Genomic DNA, 19365 nt, shown 5'->3' on the forward strand with positions numbered 1-19365 from the left:
ATCAGGAACAAGACAAAGATGCCCACTCTCACCACTTTTATTTAACATAGTTATTGAAAGTCCTAGCCAGTGAAATTAGCCAAGAAAAAGAAATAAAATATTATACAGATCTTCCTTGACTTACGATGGGGTTATGTTCCAATAAACCCATTTTAAGTTGAAGATATCCTAAGTCAAAATGCAGTTAATATACCTAACCTACCAAACCTCATAGCTTAGCCTAGCCTAACTCAAACATGTTCAGAACACTTATGTTAGCCAGTAGTTGGGCAAAATCATCTAACACAAAGCTTATTTTACAATAAAGTGTTAAATACCTCATGTAATTTATTGAATACTGTACTGAAAGTGAAAAACAGAATGGCTATATGGATACAGAATGGTTGTAAGTATATCAGTTTTTTACCCCTGTGATCGTGTGACTGATTGGCAGTTGTGGCTTGCTGCTGCTGCCCAGCATCATGAGAGCATTGTACTGTATGTCACTAGCTGGGGAAAAGATCAAAATTCAAAATTTGAAGTACAGTTTCTACTGAATGCATATCACTTTTGCACCACTGTAAAGTCAAAAAATAGTCAAACTATCATATGTTGGGGACTGTATATTATAAAGCTATACTAATTAAACAGTATGGTAAAAACAGGCACATAGATAGATCAGTGGATCAGAATAGAGCCCAGAAATAAACCATGCATATATGATCAATTAATTTATGACAAAGGAGGCAAGAACTTACAATGGGGAGAGGACAGTCTCTTCAATAAATGGGGTTGGGAAAACTGGACAGCCACATGCAAAGAATGAAAATGGAGCACTTATCTTATACCATACACTATACACTAAAATTAACTCAAAATGGTTTAAAGACTTAAATGTAAGACCTGAAACCATAAAACTCCTGGAAGAAAACATAGGCAATAAGCTCCTTGACATAGGTCTTGGTGATGATTTTTTTCTGATCTGACACCAAAAGCAAAAGCAACAAAACCAAAAATAAACAAGTAGGACTACACCAAATTAAAAAGCTTCTGCACAGCAAAGGAAGCCATCAGCAAAACAAAAAGGCAACCTACTAAATGGGAGAAGATATTTGCAAATCATGTATCTGATAAGGGGTTAATATCCAAAATATATAAAGAACTCATACAATTCATAGCAAAAGAAAAAAATCCAGTTGAAAAATGGGCAGATCTGAATAGACATTTTTCCAAAGAAGACATACACATGGTCAACAGGCACATGAAAAAAAGGTTAACATCATTAATCATCAGGGAAATGCACATCAAAATCACAATGTGATATCACCTCATACCTGTTGGAATGGCTATTATCCGAAAGATTAGAAATGACAAGTGTTGGTGATGACAGAAAAGGGAACTCTTTTTTTGGGGGGGCACATGGTGGGGCATGCGGGATCTTAATTCCAGGGATTGAATTCGTGCCCCCTGCAGTGGAAGCGTGGAAGTCCTAACCACTGGACTGCCAGAGAATTCCCTTGGAACTTTTTAAAAAAAAAATGTATTGAAGTATAGTTGATTTACAATGTTGTGTTAGTTTCTGGTGTACAGCAAAGTGATTCATTTATACATATATATATACATTCTTTTTTATATTATTTTCCATTATGGTTTATCACAGGATACTGAATATAGTTCCCTGTGCTATACAGTAGGGCCTTGTTGTTTATCCAGTCTATATATAATTGTTTGCATCTACTAGTCCCAAACTCCCAATCCATCACCCCCGCCACCCCCAGCAACCACAAGTCTGTTCTCTATGTCTGTGAGTCTATTCCTCTTTTGTAGATAAGTTCATTTGTGTCACATTTTAGATTCCACATTAAGTGATACCATATGGTATTTGTCTTTCTCTTTCTGACTTACTTCACTTAGTAGGATAATCTCTAGGTCCATCTATGTTGCTGCAAATAACATTATTTCATTCTTTTTTATGGCTGAGTAGTATTCCATTGTAATATATATACCACATCTTCTTTATCCATTCATCTGTTGATGGACATTTAGGGCTATTGTAAATAGTGCTGCAATGAACACTTGAGTGCATGTATCTTCTTTTTTTTAAAAAAAAATTTATTTATTTAATTTATTTATTTTCTCTATTTTTTTGGCTGTGTTGGGTCTTAGTTGCAGCATGCGGGATCTTTTGTTGCAGCACGTGGGTTTTCTCTCTCTAGTTGTGGCACACAGGCTTCTCTCTAGTTGTGGTATGCTGGTTTTTCTTTCTCTAGTTGTGGCACACAGGCTCCAGAGTGCATGGGCTCTGTAGTTTGTGGCATGCAGGCTCTCTCATTGAGGTGTGAGAGCTCAACAGTTGTGGTGCGCGGGCTTAGTTGCCTTGTGGCATGTGGGATCTTAGTTCCCCGACCAGGGATCAAACCCATGTCCCCTGCATTGGAAAGCGGATGCTTTACCACTGGACCACCAGGGAAGTCCCTCATGTACCTTTTTTTTACTAAATTCCCTCACTTCCTTTCCTTCTTTTAAAAAAATTTATCTATCTATCTGTCTGTCTGTCTCTCTATCTTTGGCTGCTTTGGGTCTTTGTTGCTGCGTGTGGGCTTTCTTTAGTTGCAGTGAGCAGGGGCTACTCTTTGTTGTGGTGCGCGTGCTTCTCGTGGTGGCTTCTCTTGTTGTGGAGCAGGGGCTCTAGGCACGCGGGCTTCAGTAGTTGTGGCTCGCAGGCTCTAGAGTGCAGGCTCAGTAGTTGTGGCACACGGGCCTAGTTGCTCTGCGGCATGTGGGATCTTCCCAGACCAGGGCTCGAACCCGTGTCCCCTGCATTGGCAGGTGGATTCTTAACCACTGTACCACCAGGGAAGCCCCTCGCATGTATCTCTTTTATTTATAGTTTTCTCTGGGTATATGCCCAAGAGTGGGACTGCAGGATCATATGGCAACTCTATATTCATTATTATTTTTTAAAATTAATTAATTAACTAACTAATTAATTATGGCTGCGTTGGGTCTTCGTTGCTGCATGCGGGCTTTCTCTAGTTGCGGTGAGCAGGGGCTACTCTTCGTTGCAGTGTGCGGGCTTCTCATTGCAGTGGTATCTCTTGCTGCGGAGCGTGGGCTCTAGGCGTGTGGGCTTCAGTAGTTGTGGCACGTGGGCTCAGTAGTTGTGGCTCGCAGGCTCTAGAATGCAGGCTTGGTAGTTGTGGTGCACAGGCTTAGTTGCTCCGCGGCATGTGGGATCTCCCGGACCAGGGCTAGAACCCATGTCCCCTGCATTGGCAGGCGGATTCTTAACCACTGTACCACCAGGGAAGTCTTGGCAACTCTAGTTTTTTGAGGAACCTCCATACTGTTTTCCATAGTGGCTGCACCAGTTTACTTTCCCACCAACAATGCATAAGAGTTCCCTTTTGAACCCTCCTATGCTGTTGGTGAGAATGTAAATTGGTGCAGCCACTGTGGAAAACAGTATGGAGGTTCCTCAAAAAATTAAAAACAGAAATAACCATATGATCTAGCAGTTCCACTTATGGGTATTTATCTGAAGAAAACAAAAACACTAATTTAAAAAGTATGCACCACTATGTTCATTGCAGCAATATTTGCAATAGCTAAGATATGGAAACAACCTAAGTGTCCATCGATGGATGAACAGATAAAGAAATTGTGATATATATATATGGACATTATGCTAAGTAAAATAAGTCAGACAGAGAAAGACAAATGCCATATATCTGGAATGAAAATGAATGAATGAAAAATAATTTAAAAAGCATGGTCAAAGATACAGAGAACAGATTGGTGGTTGCCAGGGGCAGGGGTGGGAGAAATGGGTGAACTGTTTTTGTTTTTACTTTAAATAAACACCACCACCACCACCCCCATGGAAAAAAAAAAAAGAAAAAAAAGAAAACAGGAGGAGACTAAAAGCAAGGGGAGCAATTAGGAGGCTGCTGCACTAGTGCTGGTATGAGATGATGAATGTATGAAGTATGAAAATGGCAGTGGCAAAGGAGAAAAGAGAGATTAGCTCGTACGTTAGCAAATATTTATCATTTTTCAGACACTGTGCAAGATTTTGGGGATAAAGTTCAAATTACTACCAAATCCTACCTCCCCCAAATTTGTATGTTTATAATGCATGTATAATATATTGTACATGCACACATTCAGTATTTACTGAACACTCACTATATGCCATGTCCTGTATGAGGTTCTGGGCACACAGTAATGAATAAGACACACATTCCAGTGATGAGACAGATAGCACATAAATAAAACCATCAGAAACTGGGCTATCAAGAGAATTAAAATGTAGGGTAGCATGGAAGACTGACTATGTCTGTGGCTACATTAGCTTCCATGGTTAGAGAAGGCCTGTCTCTCTGAGAAAGAGACATGGAAGTGAGCTCTGTATGATAAGGAGGGCTTGTAAGATCAGGGGAAACAGCATTTCAGGCGCAGAGAAGACATAGGGCTAAAGTCCTAACTATTTACAATTCATTCAGTTCTCTCCCATCACCATTCTAGTCCCAACCACCATTATCTTTTGCTTAACAGACTCCTAACTGATGTCCTCAATATCACTCTTACTCCCCAGTACAAACAGTACTTAAATAAGAGTGAATTAAAAAACAAAACACACACCTAATTACGTTAGTGTCTAGTTTAAAGTCTTTTAATAGCTTCCTAGTGCACTTAGACTAAATCCAAGTCCTTATCTTTGCTCAACAAGGCCCATAAGGTCCAGCCTAGGCTACCTCTCTAACTTACTCTCATACTGCAGCAGCAGCCTGCATTTGATTCCTTCAGTGGACAAATTTTTTTCCACCAAAAGGGCCTGTATATGCGCCTCTTCCTCATTCTTGGCTTGGTTAACTCCTACTCATTCCTCAAGATCTTATCTTAAATGTCATTTCTCAGGGAAGCTTTTTGTGATCTCCCAATCTAATCTAAATCAGTTCCGCACTGAAGTCTCTCTTCCTATCTTTACTTTCCTTTTATTGCACCTAACCCAATTTATAAGTATGTATTTGTGAGATGACTTACTTAATAAATCTCCCCCAATAAACTAAAAGAGGAAAGGATTCTGTTATTTGTTCACTCCACATACCTAGTATCAACACCTATCTTCTAAGAGGTACACAATAAATATCTGTTGATTGAATGAATAACCTCTGCCTTTTGGGACCTTATAGACTAGTGGAAAGGGGAGAGAAACAAAAGCTTGATTACAATGCTGTGTAATAAGTGCAACAAAAAGGTATGCACAGGGTGCTCAGGCAGTGCAGAGAGGGACACTTGTCTTGGGGAAGGATACAAGAAAGACTACTGGGAAGAGCTGATGTCTGAGATGAGTCTTAAAGGATGAGCAGGAGTAAGTTAGGGAAGAAATACTTCCTTACGGAAGCAACATGGACAGGATACTTATGAGAATTACCTAAAAGTAGTTTAGAATGGCTGCAGCTGTGTTGTATGTTTGTGTATGTAAAAGAGAGGAGACAGTCATACACAGAGGAAGAGAAAAGGAGAGGGAAGGAGTAGGAGGGAAGAATAGGAGGGAAGAATGGGAGAAAAGAGTGAGAGACAGAGAGACTGAGGGTATAGCAGCAGTGAAGGGAGCAGGATAGTGGATATAAGGACTTGAGTCTATAGGTTGTCCTAGGAAGATGAGACTTCACCTTCAATGGATGTGAAGCACTAAGCAGATGAATGATAGGATCTTAGCTTTTTTTTTTTTTCTAAATAAATTTATTTATGGTTGGGTCTTCGCTGCTGCACCGTGGGCTTTCTCTAGTTGCGGCGAGCGGGGGCTACTCTTCATTGCGGTGTGCGGGCTTCTCAGTGTGGTGGCTTCTCTTGTTGCGGAGCACAGGCTCTAGGCGCACAGGCTTCGGTAGTTGTGGCACACGGGCTCTAGAGCACAGACTCAGTAGTTGTGGCACACAGGCTTAGTTGCTCCGCGGCATGTGGGATCTTCCCGGGCCAGGGCTCAAACCCGTGTCCCCTGCATTGGCAGGCAGATTCTTACCCATTGCGCCACCAGGGAAGTCCGGATCTTAGCTGTTTTAATTAATCTAATGAGAACAGACTAAATGAGGGCACCCAGGATCATCATGTAATTATATAGGAAAGTAATAATGAGAACTTGAACTAAGCAGGGGAAGTGAGGATAAGAATAAGAGATAGGGGCTTCCGTGCGCCACAACTACTGAGGCTGCGCTCTAGAGCCCACAAGCCACAACTACTGAGCCCGCGTGCCTAGAGCCCGTGCTGCACAACAAGAGAAGCCACAACAATGAGAAGCCCGTGCACTGCAACAAAGAGTAGTCCCCGCTCGCCGCAAGTAGAGAAAGCCCACGCACAGCAACGAAGACCCAACACAGCCAAAAAAGAAAAAAAAGAATAAGAGATAGGTCTTAGACTGAGAAGATAGATTCTGTAGAGTTCAGGGATTCCATTAGATAAGGGTGGCAGGTGAGAAGGTGCAATCAAAAATAACTTCAAGATCTGGAAATCAGGAGAAAAGCTGTATCTGTAAAAAGAGATTTCAAAGTCATAAATATTACTTGAACTTAAATTTTTTTTTTTTTGGCTGTGCTGCACAGCCTGCAGGATCTTAGTTCCCTGACCAGGGACTGAACCCAGGCCCACAGCAGTAAAAGAGCTGAGTCCTAACCACTGGACCGCCAGGGAATTCCCTGAACTTAAAATTTTAAAAGGTGGGTGGAAGAAGAACCAAACCTAGAAAAAACGGAAGGGTAAGATGACAGGTAGGATAAAATGTGTAGTGGAAGCCAAATGGTAGATGGTTTTGATGAGTGCGTGATTATAATAGAGTCAGAAGTTACAGAGATCAAGGAGCAATAACGGTGGGGCAGAAGGCAGTTTGCTATAAGTTGAAGAGGAAATAAGTGTAGTCTTTTTTGTTCTTAATGTAAACCTTTTATAGAAGTAAATATATAGAGAGAAAAATACATGTACCATACATGTAGACTGATGAATTTTTCACAAAGAGAATATACCCATGAAACCAGCACCCAAATCAAGAAACTAAGGTTAACTGCAACCACAAAGCCCCTTTGTGCCCTCTCAGGGTCACTACCCTACCTGCCACCCTGCTCCCTGTAACCTGACTTTTAACATCATAGATCAGTTTTGCTTGTTTTTGAAGTTTATAATGTATGTACCCTCTGGGTCTAGCTTCTTTGATTTGACATTGTGAAATTCATACATACTGTTGTATCATTCTTACTGTCGTATAAATCACATTTGTATAGTTATTTATCCAATCTACTGATCATGGGCATTTGAACTGTTTGTACTGATAGTTTTTGTACTGACCATTATGACCAGTGCTACTATGAATATTAACATACTATGTTTTGGTGAATATAGGTATGCATTTCTGTTGGCTAGCTTGGAGTGGAAATCCTGGTCATAGAGCATACATATATTTAAGTTTAGTAGATAATGCCAGCCAATTTTAAAAAATGTTCACATTAATTTACACTCCTACCAGGAGAGTATAAGAGTTCCAGTTGCTCTATATCCTTAATACTGTTTGTCTTTTAAAATTTCAGCCATTTTGGTGAGTGTGTTTAGGCTATCCTTTTAAGAACAGTTTGGTGACAAATGGTAGGAAGACAGCACCTTAAAGGAGAACAGCAGGAGCAAGGAACTGTATTTTAGGACGGGGATAACTATAAGCTAAGGGAATGGAATCAGAAGCTTAAAAGAGACTGAAGACATACGAAAGAGGATAACTGGTGAACTAAGGCCAACTTAAGGCAGGCAAGAGTGAATGAGAACAATCCTACAGGTTGACCCTTTTTCCTGTGGGAAAGGAGGGAAGAAAGTAGGCATGACTGACAATATAATTTCTTACTGAGAAAAAAGGAAGGGGTCATGTGCTGAGTGTTGGGGCAACAGACCAAGTTAGGAACCCACAGAAAATGGTAGAGAGAGCTAATTAAAGTGGAGTCAAAGGAATGTTAAATCACAGTGAAGAACATCTTCGAAGTTTTGGAGATTCATATTAGGAAGTTATAATTTAGGACACTGCCCCTCCTCAACAGGTACATTTATGGCTTCAGAAGAATTTCCTTTGGTGGGTCAGAGGGGTCACATGCTCCACTCGGTTAATGTGTTTCTAACAGTATGGTAAGTAGGATTTTTTTTCCCTGCTGTCCTAGAATTTCAACTAAGGTCCAAAGAAGGGGACTAAAGGTGCTAAGCATCTTACATTCTAAAGAGCTACAACCCTTTGGAGTCAGCTACCCTCCCTCAAGGGCTCACCGAGAGGAGACAGTTCAGGACAGTCCCGGGCTCTGGCCTCTTCTCATCTTACCCCTATCCTCTCAATATAGGAAGAGATTGAGAGTTTTGTGAAAATACAGAATTTCAGTTGTGAGGAAAGGCACTCTCTCTCCCCTAAAGACATGTAAGGGGCACTCCAAGAAAATCAGTTGTAAAGATGAGAGCCTGTTAGAAAGGGAGAGACTATCCCATCTCATTCCCCAACTGGATTATTCCTGAGCTCAGAGTCCATAGGCCCACTCTCCCAACTCCATACAGCTAGAGCGATGAGAGCTCTTGGAAGCAGTTCTGGGAGTCTAAAAAAATGAAGTTGAGTAGAGAAGGAGGGGTCATGGAGCCATGCAATGGGATATCTAACCTAAAGAAGGGGCTGGGGTCTATACCACAGATGGGGCTAAAGAAGGACACTGCTGCCCTTTGAGGGTCCTCAGCTCCATGGAGGCTAAGGGATTAGAAAGAATCAGAATGGACTAGAGAAAGGCTTGTGTCATCTCCCCACTACTGACATTCTGGCAGTCAGCAGTACCAGATGAGTTAGAGTCCTAGAAGGAGGAGGGGAAGGAGGTATCTCAGAGGCAGGCCATGGTCCCCTCCCCTACTCAAAACACTGGGACCAAAGCTCTAGAGCCTGTCTTGGGCAGACGGAGGGTAGAAGGGAAACACCAAGCTTTAATTTTATTTGTAAATTTAAGTTTTAAAAATGAATGGGGGGCTTCCCTGGTGGCGCAGTGGTTGAGAATCTGCCTGCCAATGCAGGGGACACGGGTTCGAGCCCTGGTCTGGGAAGATCCCACATGCCGCGGAGCAACTAGGCCCGTGAGTCACAACTACTGAGCCTGCGCGTCTGGAGCTTGTGCTCCGCAACAAGAGAGGCCGCGATAGTGAGAGGCCCGCGCACCGCGATGAAGAGTGGCCCCCACTTGCCGCAACTAGAGAAAGCCCTCGCACAGAAACGAAGACCCAACACAGCCATAAATAAAATAAATAAATAAATAAATAAACCCAAAGTTTAAAAAAAAAAAAAAAAAAAAAAAAAAATGAATGGGAATTTTATCTCAAAATAAAATGGGGAGGGGAGGAAATGGAACTAAGCTGTAAACACCAATATGGCCAACATAAATGTCAAGAAGTTACGGAATTTGGCCAAAACGTTGTTAAAGGATCTGTTGTTCACTGGTAAAGTTAAAAGTAGTGATACAAAAAAATTATCTCATACTGGTTAGGAATTATTCGATTTTAATTTTAGCTGTTAAAAAATAAGACTCCTCCTTTTGATCTCAGAGAAGTTCGATAAGTCTAATAAAGCTGGGAAGACATGTAAAGAACGGTCTTTGGGGACTTCCCCGTTGGCACAGTGGCTAAGAATCTGCCTGCCAATGCAGGGGACATGGGTTCGATCCCCGGTCTGCGAAGATCCCACATGCCATGGAGCAACTAAGCCTGTGTGCCACAACTACTGAGTCTGTGCTCTAGAGCCCGTGAGCCACAACTACTGAGCCCATCTGCCACAACTACTGAAGCCCGTGCGCCCTAGAGCCCGTGCGCCGCAACTACTGAGCCCATGCGCTGCAACTACTGAAGCTCGTGCACTCTAGGGCCCATGTGCTGCCACTACTGAGCTTGCATGCTGCAACTACTGAAGCCCGCATGCCTAGAGGCTGTACTCTGCAACAAGAGAAGCCACTGCAATGAGAAGCCCGCACACCGCAAGGAAGAGTAGCCCCCGCTCACTGCAACTAGAGAAAGCCCAGAAAGTCCCTGTGAAATATTCCTGGTTATTTGCTGACTAGAGCAAAGTTTCAATTTGGTGTCCCCCCAAAATATTGGTCCCTAAAGTTTCTGGTTAAATACATTGGAGAAATAGTCCTGTCTTGAAAATTCATAATAACCATTTGCATATCAATGGTATCCAAAAGTTCTAGAGTAAAAAAACAATCTGACCAGCATTTCTAAAATTTACGTGAATAGAGAATCTTTTTTCCCCCTCCATTATATTTACTAAAAAGTCATAGCAGTAGGGTTCCTTGGGATACATGGAGAGAAACTTAAGGTTAAAATATGTACTCGAATGATAATAGATTTTATCTCAGAAGGTACTTTTAACTTTGTTTTGCTGACTGTTACCACCCACCATGAAAATATACCACATTGATTGTAAACAGGAGGGGTTATAAGAACATATATAAATGAGTAGGACAATAATTTTAAAGCCCTAAGAGTGAAACTGGGGTTAGTGTATGTGGGACATATAAAGCTTTAAGATTCAGATATACAGTTAGGTACATCTTCCTGAAATTTCTATTTTAATCAATGGCAAGTAAACTAAAATAGTTTTGGGCTACATTCTCTCAGATATCCTGCGAATGTGGATTCACTCTCTGCTGCTGGAAAGTTTGAGAAGCACTGAATGACAGCTTATGTTTTACTAAGTATAGCTAACAAATTAACAAAAAGATTTTCTGAAAATAAGAAAAGACTTAGAATTATTTAACTGAAACTTAAAGCTGTAATTCTACAACTAAACTCTTTCACATGCTCAGTATCTGCCAGTAAATGTCAAAGTTTTCTATGAAGTATTATTATCAAAAAGAATATATCAAAGGAACAATCAGGTATTTTAGATTTTTTTTGAAGTTTTACATTAAATTAAGGACATAGTTTAGGGAGATGCCTTCTATTAAAATACTTATATTCTGGTACTTTCGTAGAAATAAGTCCCTCTCTCAAGGTGAAAAAGGGGATATGATTTAGTTACTGAAAGTTTCATCTAATTTCATGTGGAAACAATCGGAAGTGCAGAGAAGAATATTTCTTTCTCTTTTTTCTGAGATTAAAAAAACATGCCTAAGAACAGAAGTTCCTGAATAAAAACATTTCACCCGAAGTATAGGCTCACCTGTATTCCAGCATGGCTACAGAGGTAAAAGTCAAACTCATATGGGTGTGTAATGTCTGTATCAACTGTTGTTCCAGCTGGGATATTGCCACTTCTTCCGACCTAGATTTGTTTGGTCAAAGTTTAAACAAACAAGACAAAGGTAAAGAATGTGTCTGAAAGCACTTTTAAAAAGATATAAATACATAGGCCGATTCCATGTTTCACTACTTCCGGCTTGAAATGTTACTTAAGCAGGCATTAAGAGCAGACCTTATTCTAGTCCTAGTTCCTATTCTTAAATGTTGCTGAAAGTGAAAGCTGATAACAAAGAGCTATTAGTCTCTACTGATGCTTAGCTGGTAGTTGATCGCAATACGGGTAGAAAACTTAAAACATTTTTTTAAAAAAGTTACTTTAAGTGCTCCAATTTGTGACATCTGTGCAGAGCAGGTACTCTTGAATGTGCAGTTTTATGAAAATTAGCATTTTTCTCAGAGAACCCTAGATTTTTAGAGGGAAAGAATGCTGACAACAGCATCAACTAGAGTCACCATTTGTTAACCATTTATATGTCAGGTACTTTACATACGTTATTTCTAATCCTCATAATCCTGCAAGTTAGGTATTATTCCCATTTGTCTGGGGGGAATCTACACCTCAGGAATACAAAATAACTTGGCCAATAGCATACAATAAAGGGCATAACTGAGAGTCAGACATGGAAATGACTGCAAAGGCCCTATTTCTTTTATTTCATATTAGCAGTTTCAACATCTTGTAAGAAAACAGACACCATGATTTTCTCTGAGTAATACATGATGTAAATGAAAAAGTTCGAAACTCCTGATAATGAAAGTCTCCTAATAAAACACTTTAAATGCATATATATACTTACCTCTACCTCCTTATCCCTAACATATTTAAAATCATTAATTGTAAGTCGAGGTTTACAAGGCTAACAAATCAGAGACTCTTTTACTGACTCAGACATTATTTCTGCTGTGTGAGGGACTGTTACCAGGTGGTGGCTGGAGTTATATCTGTGTGGACCAACCAGCTAGCTTCACCAAATCACAAAATAAAGAAAACAGTTCATAAACTACTAAATTATGCCTATTCTTAACATACAACTCTCCTAATTAATATATATTTAAAAATTTTATTCTCTTTAGAGAGGCAGCAGAATGCCTGGGTTCATATCAGAGCTCCACCAGTTTCTAGTCATGAAATCTAGGGCACAGTATGTTCCTCTCTGTGCCTATTTCCTCATTTATAATTATCTCTCATCTATTGTGATTAGTAGATTTAGAGCAAAGATGAAAGAGAAGCAAACAAATGAAGGAAAGGCACAATTAAACATCAGTTGCAAGAAATCATTAAATCTAACTTAGGTTTTCCTGATCTAACTTTTGAAGAAACCTTTGGTTTTCTAGGTACAGAAATGTAATTTGGGGCACAGGCCTTTAACAACATGGAGGCCAAAATAAAACTATCATTACTGCTATTAGAGATGTGGTACAGGACAGTGATTAAGAGTACTCTGGAGCCGGACTGCCTATTTTGAGTCCTAGCTCTACCAATTTAACCTCCATGTGCCACAGTTTCCTACTGTGAAGAATGGGGATAATAATAATAAGTACCTCATAGTGTTGTTTGTGAGGGTTAAATGAGTTAAATTTATAAAAAATATCCAGAACAGTGCCTGCCATTATGCCCTCTTTTTCTCTATCACTACCACCATTACCACCACTCTACAACTAGGTAACCTCCACTGAGTGCTTAGCATGTGCCAAGCACTGTTCTAAGTACATTACATATTTTAATTAAAAAAAAATCCTTTCAAAAACCCAAATAAGGCAAATATTAATATTATCCAAACCTTGCTCAGAAAGAAACCGGCACAGAGATGTTAAGTTACTTGCCCAAAGCTACACAACGAATGTAATCAAAGACCAAATATGTACCAAAGACAAGACACACTCCTTTCTTTTTCAGTCTTTTCTATTGATCCCCTTTCCCAAGGGGACACTGACCCTTGTACTCCTCAGATTTCTCTGCTCTAAGGTTTGCAGGATGGGGGCAGAGCACTGAAAATGAAAGTTAGTTTGCATGAATTTTCACTAATCACTCTAGAATGTCCCTAGCTTGTAAAATTAATTTTTACAAGATATTTTAAAAATAGAACATACCTTTTTTCTTCTGAACATTTAAGGAAAATATGAATAAAAAGAACAATTTTAAAACTATGAGTTTCTTCACAACAACAAAAAAGTATAATGGGATTTTGAACATTTGGAGTGTTACTAGAAATTCTAGAAAGTTAAAAATTAACTTATTTTGATGCTTCTATACTCATAATCAATCTGCTTTGCTGTAACCCACTACTATATATCAGAAACTCTGCTGTTGGCAGAGAGCCTTTGTTAAGTGCTCTATGAACTATGTTAGATAATCTTTGCTTATAATAGTATTACAATAAATGTAAGATTACCCTTTCAGTCCTATCAGCACAAAATAATCGAGTGTGATGTCTCTTCTGAACTACAATGTAAGTTATTCCAGGTTGATAGTCTTTCTCCAAACTGATGCAGGCTTCTCGAATTGCTAGTAGTTCATAATATAATACCTAGAGAAGATGAAATGGAAAGATTTGATCTAGTCAGTTGTTCTCCTATACATACTTCAAAGTAAGACAATGATTTAGACTTAGAATTTCTTAAACTTATCACCTCACAGCTAATTATACTTCTCTATTCCATTTTAACTATTATCAGAGCATGGTCTTAGCGATCAAGGCTTACATATCCAGTAAATATTTTAAAAGGGAAAATCTAAGGAAGTATCAAAATTTGACTTTAAGAACTCTCAATTAAGGCTCCTAACTTCAGAACTAGACACCATATTATAAACACAGTATCTGATTTAACCACAGTATGATGAGAATCCCGGGCAACCAACCTGCCTAAACTGCCCCTCTGAAACACCATCCCGATAAAAGATGATACGAGTAGGTTTGAACCGAGTTGACTTATAAAACTGAATGAGAAGTTCTCGGACCATGGAGGCAAGGTCCTGGATGATCTCCTGTCGGGGTCTCTGAACTCTTACTGTAGCACAGTATCTGCTTGGGTGGGCATCCATACTACCTACAACCTAGGTTGAAAAAAGTAAAGAAAACATAGAAATTAAGGTATTCAAAACTATATGAATATGAATTTTACCACAAAAAAGTTGAAAAAAAAGGAAAAGGATTTCATTTAAATTTGTATTTTATTATAACCTTAACTATTTATCACAGTTCATTTTGAAAGTAATAAAAATAGATAATTCCAGTGAAGAACAGAATAAAAGACCCAGTCTAGGGTCAAAAACTATTTTCCCATAAGTAGGCTGTACTTTATATTTAACAATTTGGTTCTAATTTACAGATGTTGCTGGTAAACCTAAATATTAGTAAGGATAGAAAGACAAAGAGATGTACATAGAGGAAGGAGATAAATAAAAAAAGAGGGCCCATTCAAACTCTTGATTTCTCTTTATAGCTCTTACAGTTAAGCAAACTACCCCAGAAGCCATATTCAAGATGACTCTGGCATTATCTTAAGAACTCTTATGTTTCATAAATTTTAAATCTTGGTTTTGAGAGTAGCTATCTTAATTTTTTCTCTCTGTGTCTTAATATTGTTATGTGTTTGGAGCAGAGGGAACTCTGAAGCATGAACTTATAAGTTTTCCTTGACTGTAGTCACTCACAGATCTACTGAAGCATGATCACTGGAACCAGAATATTTAAAAGTGTTCACACATCACTGATCAGAGCCTGGGCCAAGAACCAGCTGGTTATTCTACCTCCAGCTTCTCTTTCTTCCAGGGTAGTATCTATAAAAAAGTCATGCTTCAAAAATGGACCTCTGCACCTCCATGTTCACTGCAGCATTATTTACACAGCCAAGACACGGAAACAACCTAAGTGTCCATTGATGGATGAATGAATAAAGAAAATGTGGCATATACATACAATAGAATATCATTTGGCCATAAAAAAGAATAAAATCTTGCCATTTGTGACAACATGGATGGACCCTGAGGGCATTATGTTAAGTGAAATAAGTCAGACAAAGACAAATACCATATGATGCCACTTATATGTGGAATCTAAAAACAAAAAACAAACAAAAAATCCCAACTGAGTTCACAGATATAGAGAACAGACTGGTGGTTGCCAGAGGGGTGGGGTATGGGTGAAATGGCTCAAAAGGTACAAACTTCCAGATGTAAAATAAATAAGCCATGGGGATGTAATGTACAGCATGGTGACTACAGTTAATACTGTACTGCATATTTGAAAATTGCTAAGAGAGTAAATCTTAAAAGTTCTCAGCACTTACAATTCAGGGGACGCCAGTTTGATCCCTGGTCAGGGAACTAAGATCCCAACATGCCTTGGGGCAGCTAAGCCTGGGTGCCACAACTAGAGAGCCCTCGTGCTGCAACTACAGAGCCCATGCACTCTGGAGCCCACGCGCCACCAGGAAAGATCCTGTGTGCCCCAACTAAGACCCGGCGCAGCCAAAAAAAAAAAAAAAAAAGTTCTCCCCATAAGAAAAAACTTTTGTAACTATGTATGGTGACAGATGTTAACTAGACTTATTGTAGTGATCATTTCACAATATATATGAATATCAAATCATGTTATACACCTGAAACTAAAATAATGTTATATGTCAATTATACATCAATTAAAACATAAATAAATAAAAACAAACTATTTCAAAAGAGTACCTAAATTCCCGTCAGTAATTTAAACATCTTATTAGAAACCAAGATATGGAAAATTCTTATATTTCTCTTCAGTCTTAGGTCAGATTAGAAAATAACCAAGAGTTTTTTAAAAAGTGAGCTAGAACTTGTCTACTTCTTTAGGTACATGGAATTGTATCTGCTTTTTTTAATCTTCCCTAAGTAAAAAAAAAAAAAAAAAAAAGGAACCTGACCGTTTCTTTTCCACTGCTAAAAATAAATCCATACCCCCTCTGATGGCAAAAAAAAGCCTTACAAAATCAAGCCTCACAGTCTGCTATACTACATTCCAATTCCCTGCATTTGAAATTCCTCAACACACCAGATTTTTGCAATTTTAATTCACATCACTGTCATGGTAGTATCTATTATACTACATGGCATTTATTACTTACATTGTTTCTCACACTAGTCTTTAAGTTCTTGGGAATAGAAGATATATAGCAAAAATAATCAAATTCTATTTACAAGACCTCTGATAATTATAAAAGAAAGTGAATATTTGGTAGAAATGGATTTAGCAAAAAAGGACAATGACAACCCAGAAGTCCAAAAGAATTTAAAAGTGCTTAAACTTCTTGGAAAACAACCCAAAAATAGCAAATCCAAAGTAAGTCTTTAGAAATTTTGTATCATTTTATCTTCTCTAGGAACATTTTAATGACTATCAGAGATTGCTCAATACTACCTCTAGGACACTTGAAATGTACACAATTTATGCATAACATTAAGAATACAAGGAAATATAATTTATTAATAGATAAAAGTTAATTTTCTTCATTAATGAAAAGAGCTTTGGAAAAATAAGTGAAAAATTTAATATTACTATCATTTTCAAGGAAAGATTAAGATTTATCAGATTTTTAAAATTAAAAGTAAAGATTATAATGAATGATAGAAAAAATATATAAAAAGTCTTACAGTTTAATTTCTGAAATTTATCAAGTATGCCTAAAATATGTTGACATTTTCAAAATGCTGACATTTGTTAAAATCAAGCAATTTTCTTTCTTTCTTTTTTTAACATCTTTATTGGAGTATAATTGCTCTACAATGGTGTGTCAAGCAATTTTCAAGTTGGGTAAAATATCATCTGGCTTTATGAAGTTTATAAGAAATACACCTTTGAACTGACACAGAAAGGTTACAAATATAAAGGTGGGCAAAAGATAGAACAGGCAAATGTTAAAAGTAAGAGGAGCAGTAATAAAGAATTCAAGTGCAAAGTATTAAACTGGACAAAGATGAAAGATATTTTATACTGAAAAAAATGCAATCCAGCAAACTTATATGTCATGCATCTTTCTGTAACAAAGACACTACTGAAATACATAAACTCTGAATTACAAAAAGTAACTGAAAATATACAACCATGGAGAGGTCAAACAGACAAATTAAAGTAGGATACAGAAGAGTTGAGTAATATAATTAATAAACTTGATTTAATAGATATATATAGAACTTGCAGCCTCCAAACCAGAGAATATCATTCTTTTCAAAAACCCAAAGAACATTTGAAAGTTGGCTCTGGAGAGATCTACATATAGATATATATATTTATAAAACTTTATAAATATATTTTTTAAACTTTATATTTATAAAAGTTGGTTTCAAAGAAAATGTCATTAAAATTCAAAAAGTTAAAACCAAAATGTTGATCTTTGTCTAAACTTTAGATAAGATAAACCTGTCTAAAGATACTCACAGCAGCAATAGAAGGCTTCTTCCCATCCCCAGCTGGTGGATGAGTGACATCTGCTCCCAAAAAGATCACTGGTTGCTGGAACACAGAAGGTCTTAAACACAGTTTTAAAAAGAGTTAGATCATTTTTTTCATTATCCTTTTACCTATTTCACACTACTGCAACACAACTGCAAGTTGCTGGCATAGCACAGAGGAGGTCTGTTATAGACAACTTCATAGACTTGAACTACTGACAGCTTTATTCTCTTAATTCATGAATCTCTATTAAGTGAAGTATTCAGAGCAGTTTTCTGCCTTAAGCAGCGGTGCTGGTGGTTGCAAAGGTCAACTGCTGCTAGCATTCTTAATAGGCATAAAATGATAAACTTCCTCATATTAATCCACTGATTTGTATCAATCATTCTTTAATCTACTTACATTTTAAGCCAATGTAATCTCTCAAGGAGATAAAGAATCATTAAACCACACTGGAAAGGATTATGGGACTCTACTACTCCCCAGCCTCTGACCAAAAGTATAAAATTTGAGTAACATACGTTTAATAGTCATAAAGTAGCTAGCAGTTCATTTTATTTTAAAACTGTATCCTTTAAGATTCAAATGACTCTTAGTTCTTGGAGTTGTTGATAAAATTCTATATTCATGTCATTTATGAATCTCATATTTAATAGGGATGGGAAATAGAGGCAGTATGGAAAAACAGGAAAAAAAGAGCTTCTGTGTCAACAAGATATTTAATTTTTTAGAGCCCTAGTTGCTTCAACTATTAAAAGGAAACCTGTTGTTCAATTCTCCAAATAACGGCCTCTTCCCCAGCACCCTATTTCTAGGTCATTACGTTTCATACTTCCTAAGAGCTCTTAGACATGATGGTGATATAACAGTAACATCTGTTGTCCCACTGACTCCGCCAGGAGTTGATATGGCTTCCTTAATTGATATACTTAATTGACATGTCCCCCCATCCAACCCCACCCAAAGCCCCTAAAGGAGGGAAGAAAGGCTTCCCTCACTTTCTAGGTGAGTGAGTTGCCTCATGACACCAGCTTGAAGATGACTACCAAACAATGAGAAAGTTCTTCAAGCTGGGCTCTCCAGTGAAAAATAAATAAAATTCTCTACTTTCTAGCCAGGGACGAGGCACTTTGCATACTAAATGAAAATGGAGATGGGAGGGGATTTTTCATAAAGGAATCTTGTAAATTTTGCCAATCAAAACTCTTAAGTTTTTGCCAAAATGTCTACTTATCTCCCATGGCAGGAATCATCAAAGCTGTCTCTTACATAGGTCTTAGATATGGCAATACAGAGAAAAATTAATATTTTATTAGGTGATTAGCTTATCTTACCTTTGATGAGGTACAAGAATATTATTGATCCCTCCAAGTTTAACATTTATCTTTAGGCACAGGTTTGAGAGAGTTTGAGGGGATGTTTTTATTACATTCTTGACTTGAACACACTGTGTAGCCATACCCAAAAGTGTATCTCCAACACGCTTCACCTCCGCTATGGAACAAATACAAATACCTCTAGTTATGAAAAGGCAAATTTTACTGAAAATTAAGCTGCTATGTATGTTTTCCCCTTGTGAAATACATCACTGTATTACAGGATACCAAAACTTATACCAATACTAAAACAATGTTATTAAAGTATACTTCCTTTTTTTTTTTTTTTCAGCCAT

At 38.1% G+C, this 19365-nt stretch overlaps 1 protein-coding gene across 5 annotated transcripts in view; it reads right to left on the reverse strand.

The window, feature by feature from the left end:
• The window catches only part of AGO3 (argonaute RISC catalytic component 3), a 117719-nt gene that overhangs the window by 5192 nt on the left and 93162 nt on the right, over positions 1–19365 (reverse strand). For 4 of the 5 annotated variants that reach the window (XM_082363038.1, XM_082363042.1, XM_082363041.1 and 1 more), the window contains 5 exons: positions 19028–19187; positions 17679–17769; positions 14132–14326; positions 13665–13799; positions 11192–11293 (listed from right to left, as the gene is read on the reverse strand). In XM_082363038.1, coding sequence (XP_082219164.1) covers positions 11192–11293; positions 13665–13799; positions 14132–14326; positions 17679–17769; positions 19028–19187 — 683 coding nt within the window. Of the gene's footprint in view, positions 1–6177; positions 6512–11191; positions 11294–13664; positions 13800–14131; positions 14327–17678; positions 17770–19027; positions 19188–19365 lie in introns of those variants that run through there. The other variant, XM_082363039.1, reaches the window with a different exon arrangement.

The sequence above is a fragment of the Balaenoptera borealis genome (assembly GCF_965194805.1).
Source record: "Balaenoptera borealis genome assembly, chromosome: 1".
In the NCBI taxonomy this organism is placed as follows: Eukaryota; Metazoa; Chordata; class Mammalia; order Artiodactyla; family Balaenopteridae; genus Balaenoptera; species Balaenoptera borealis.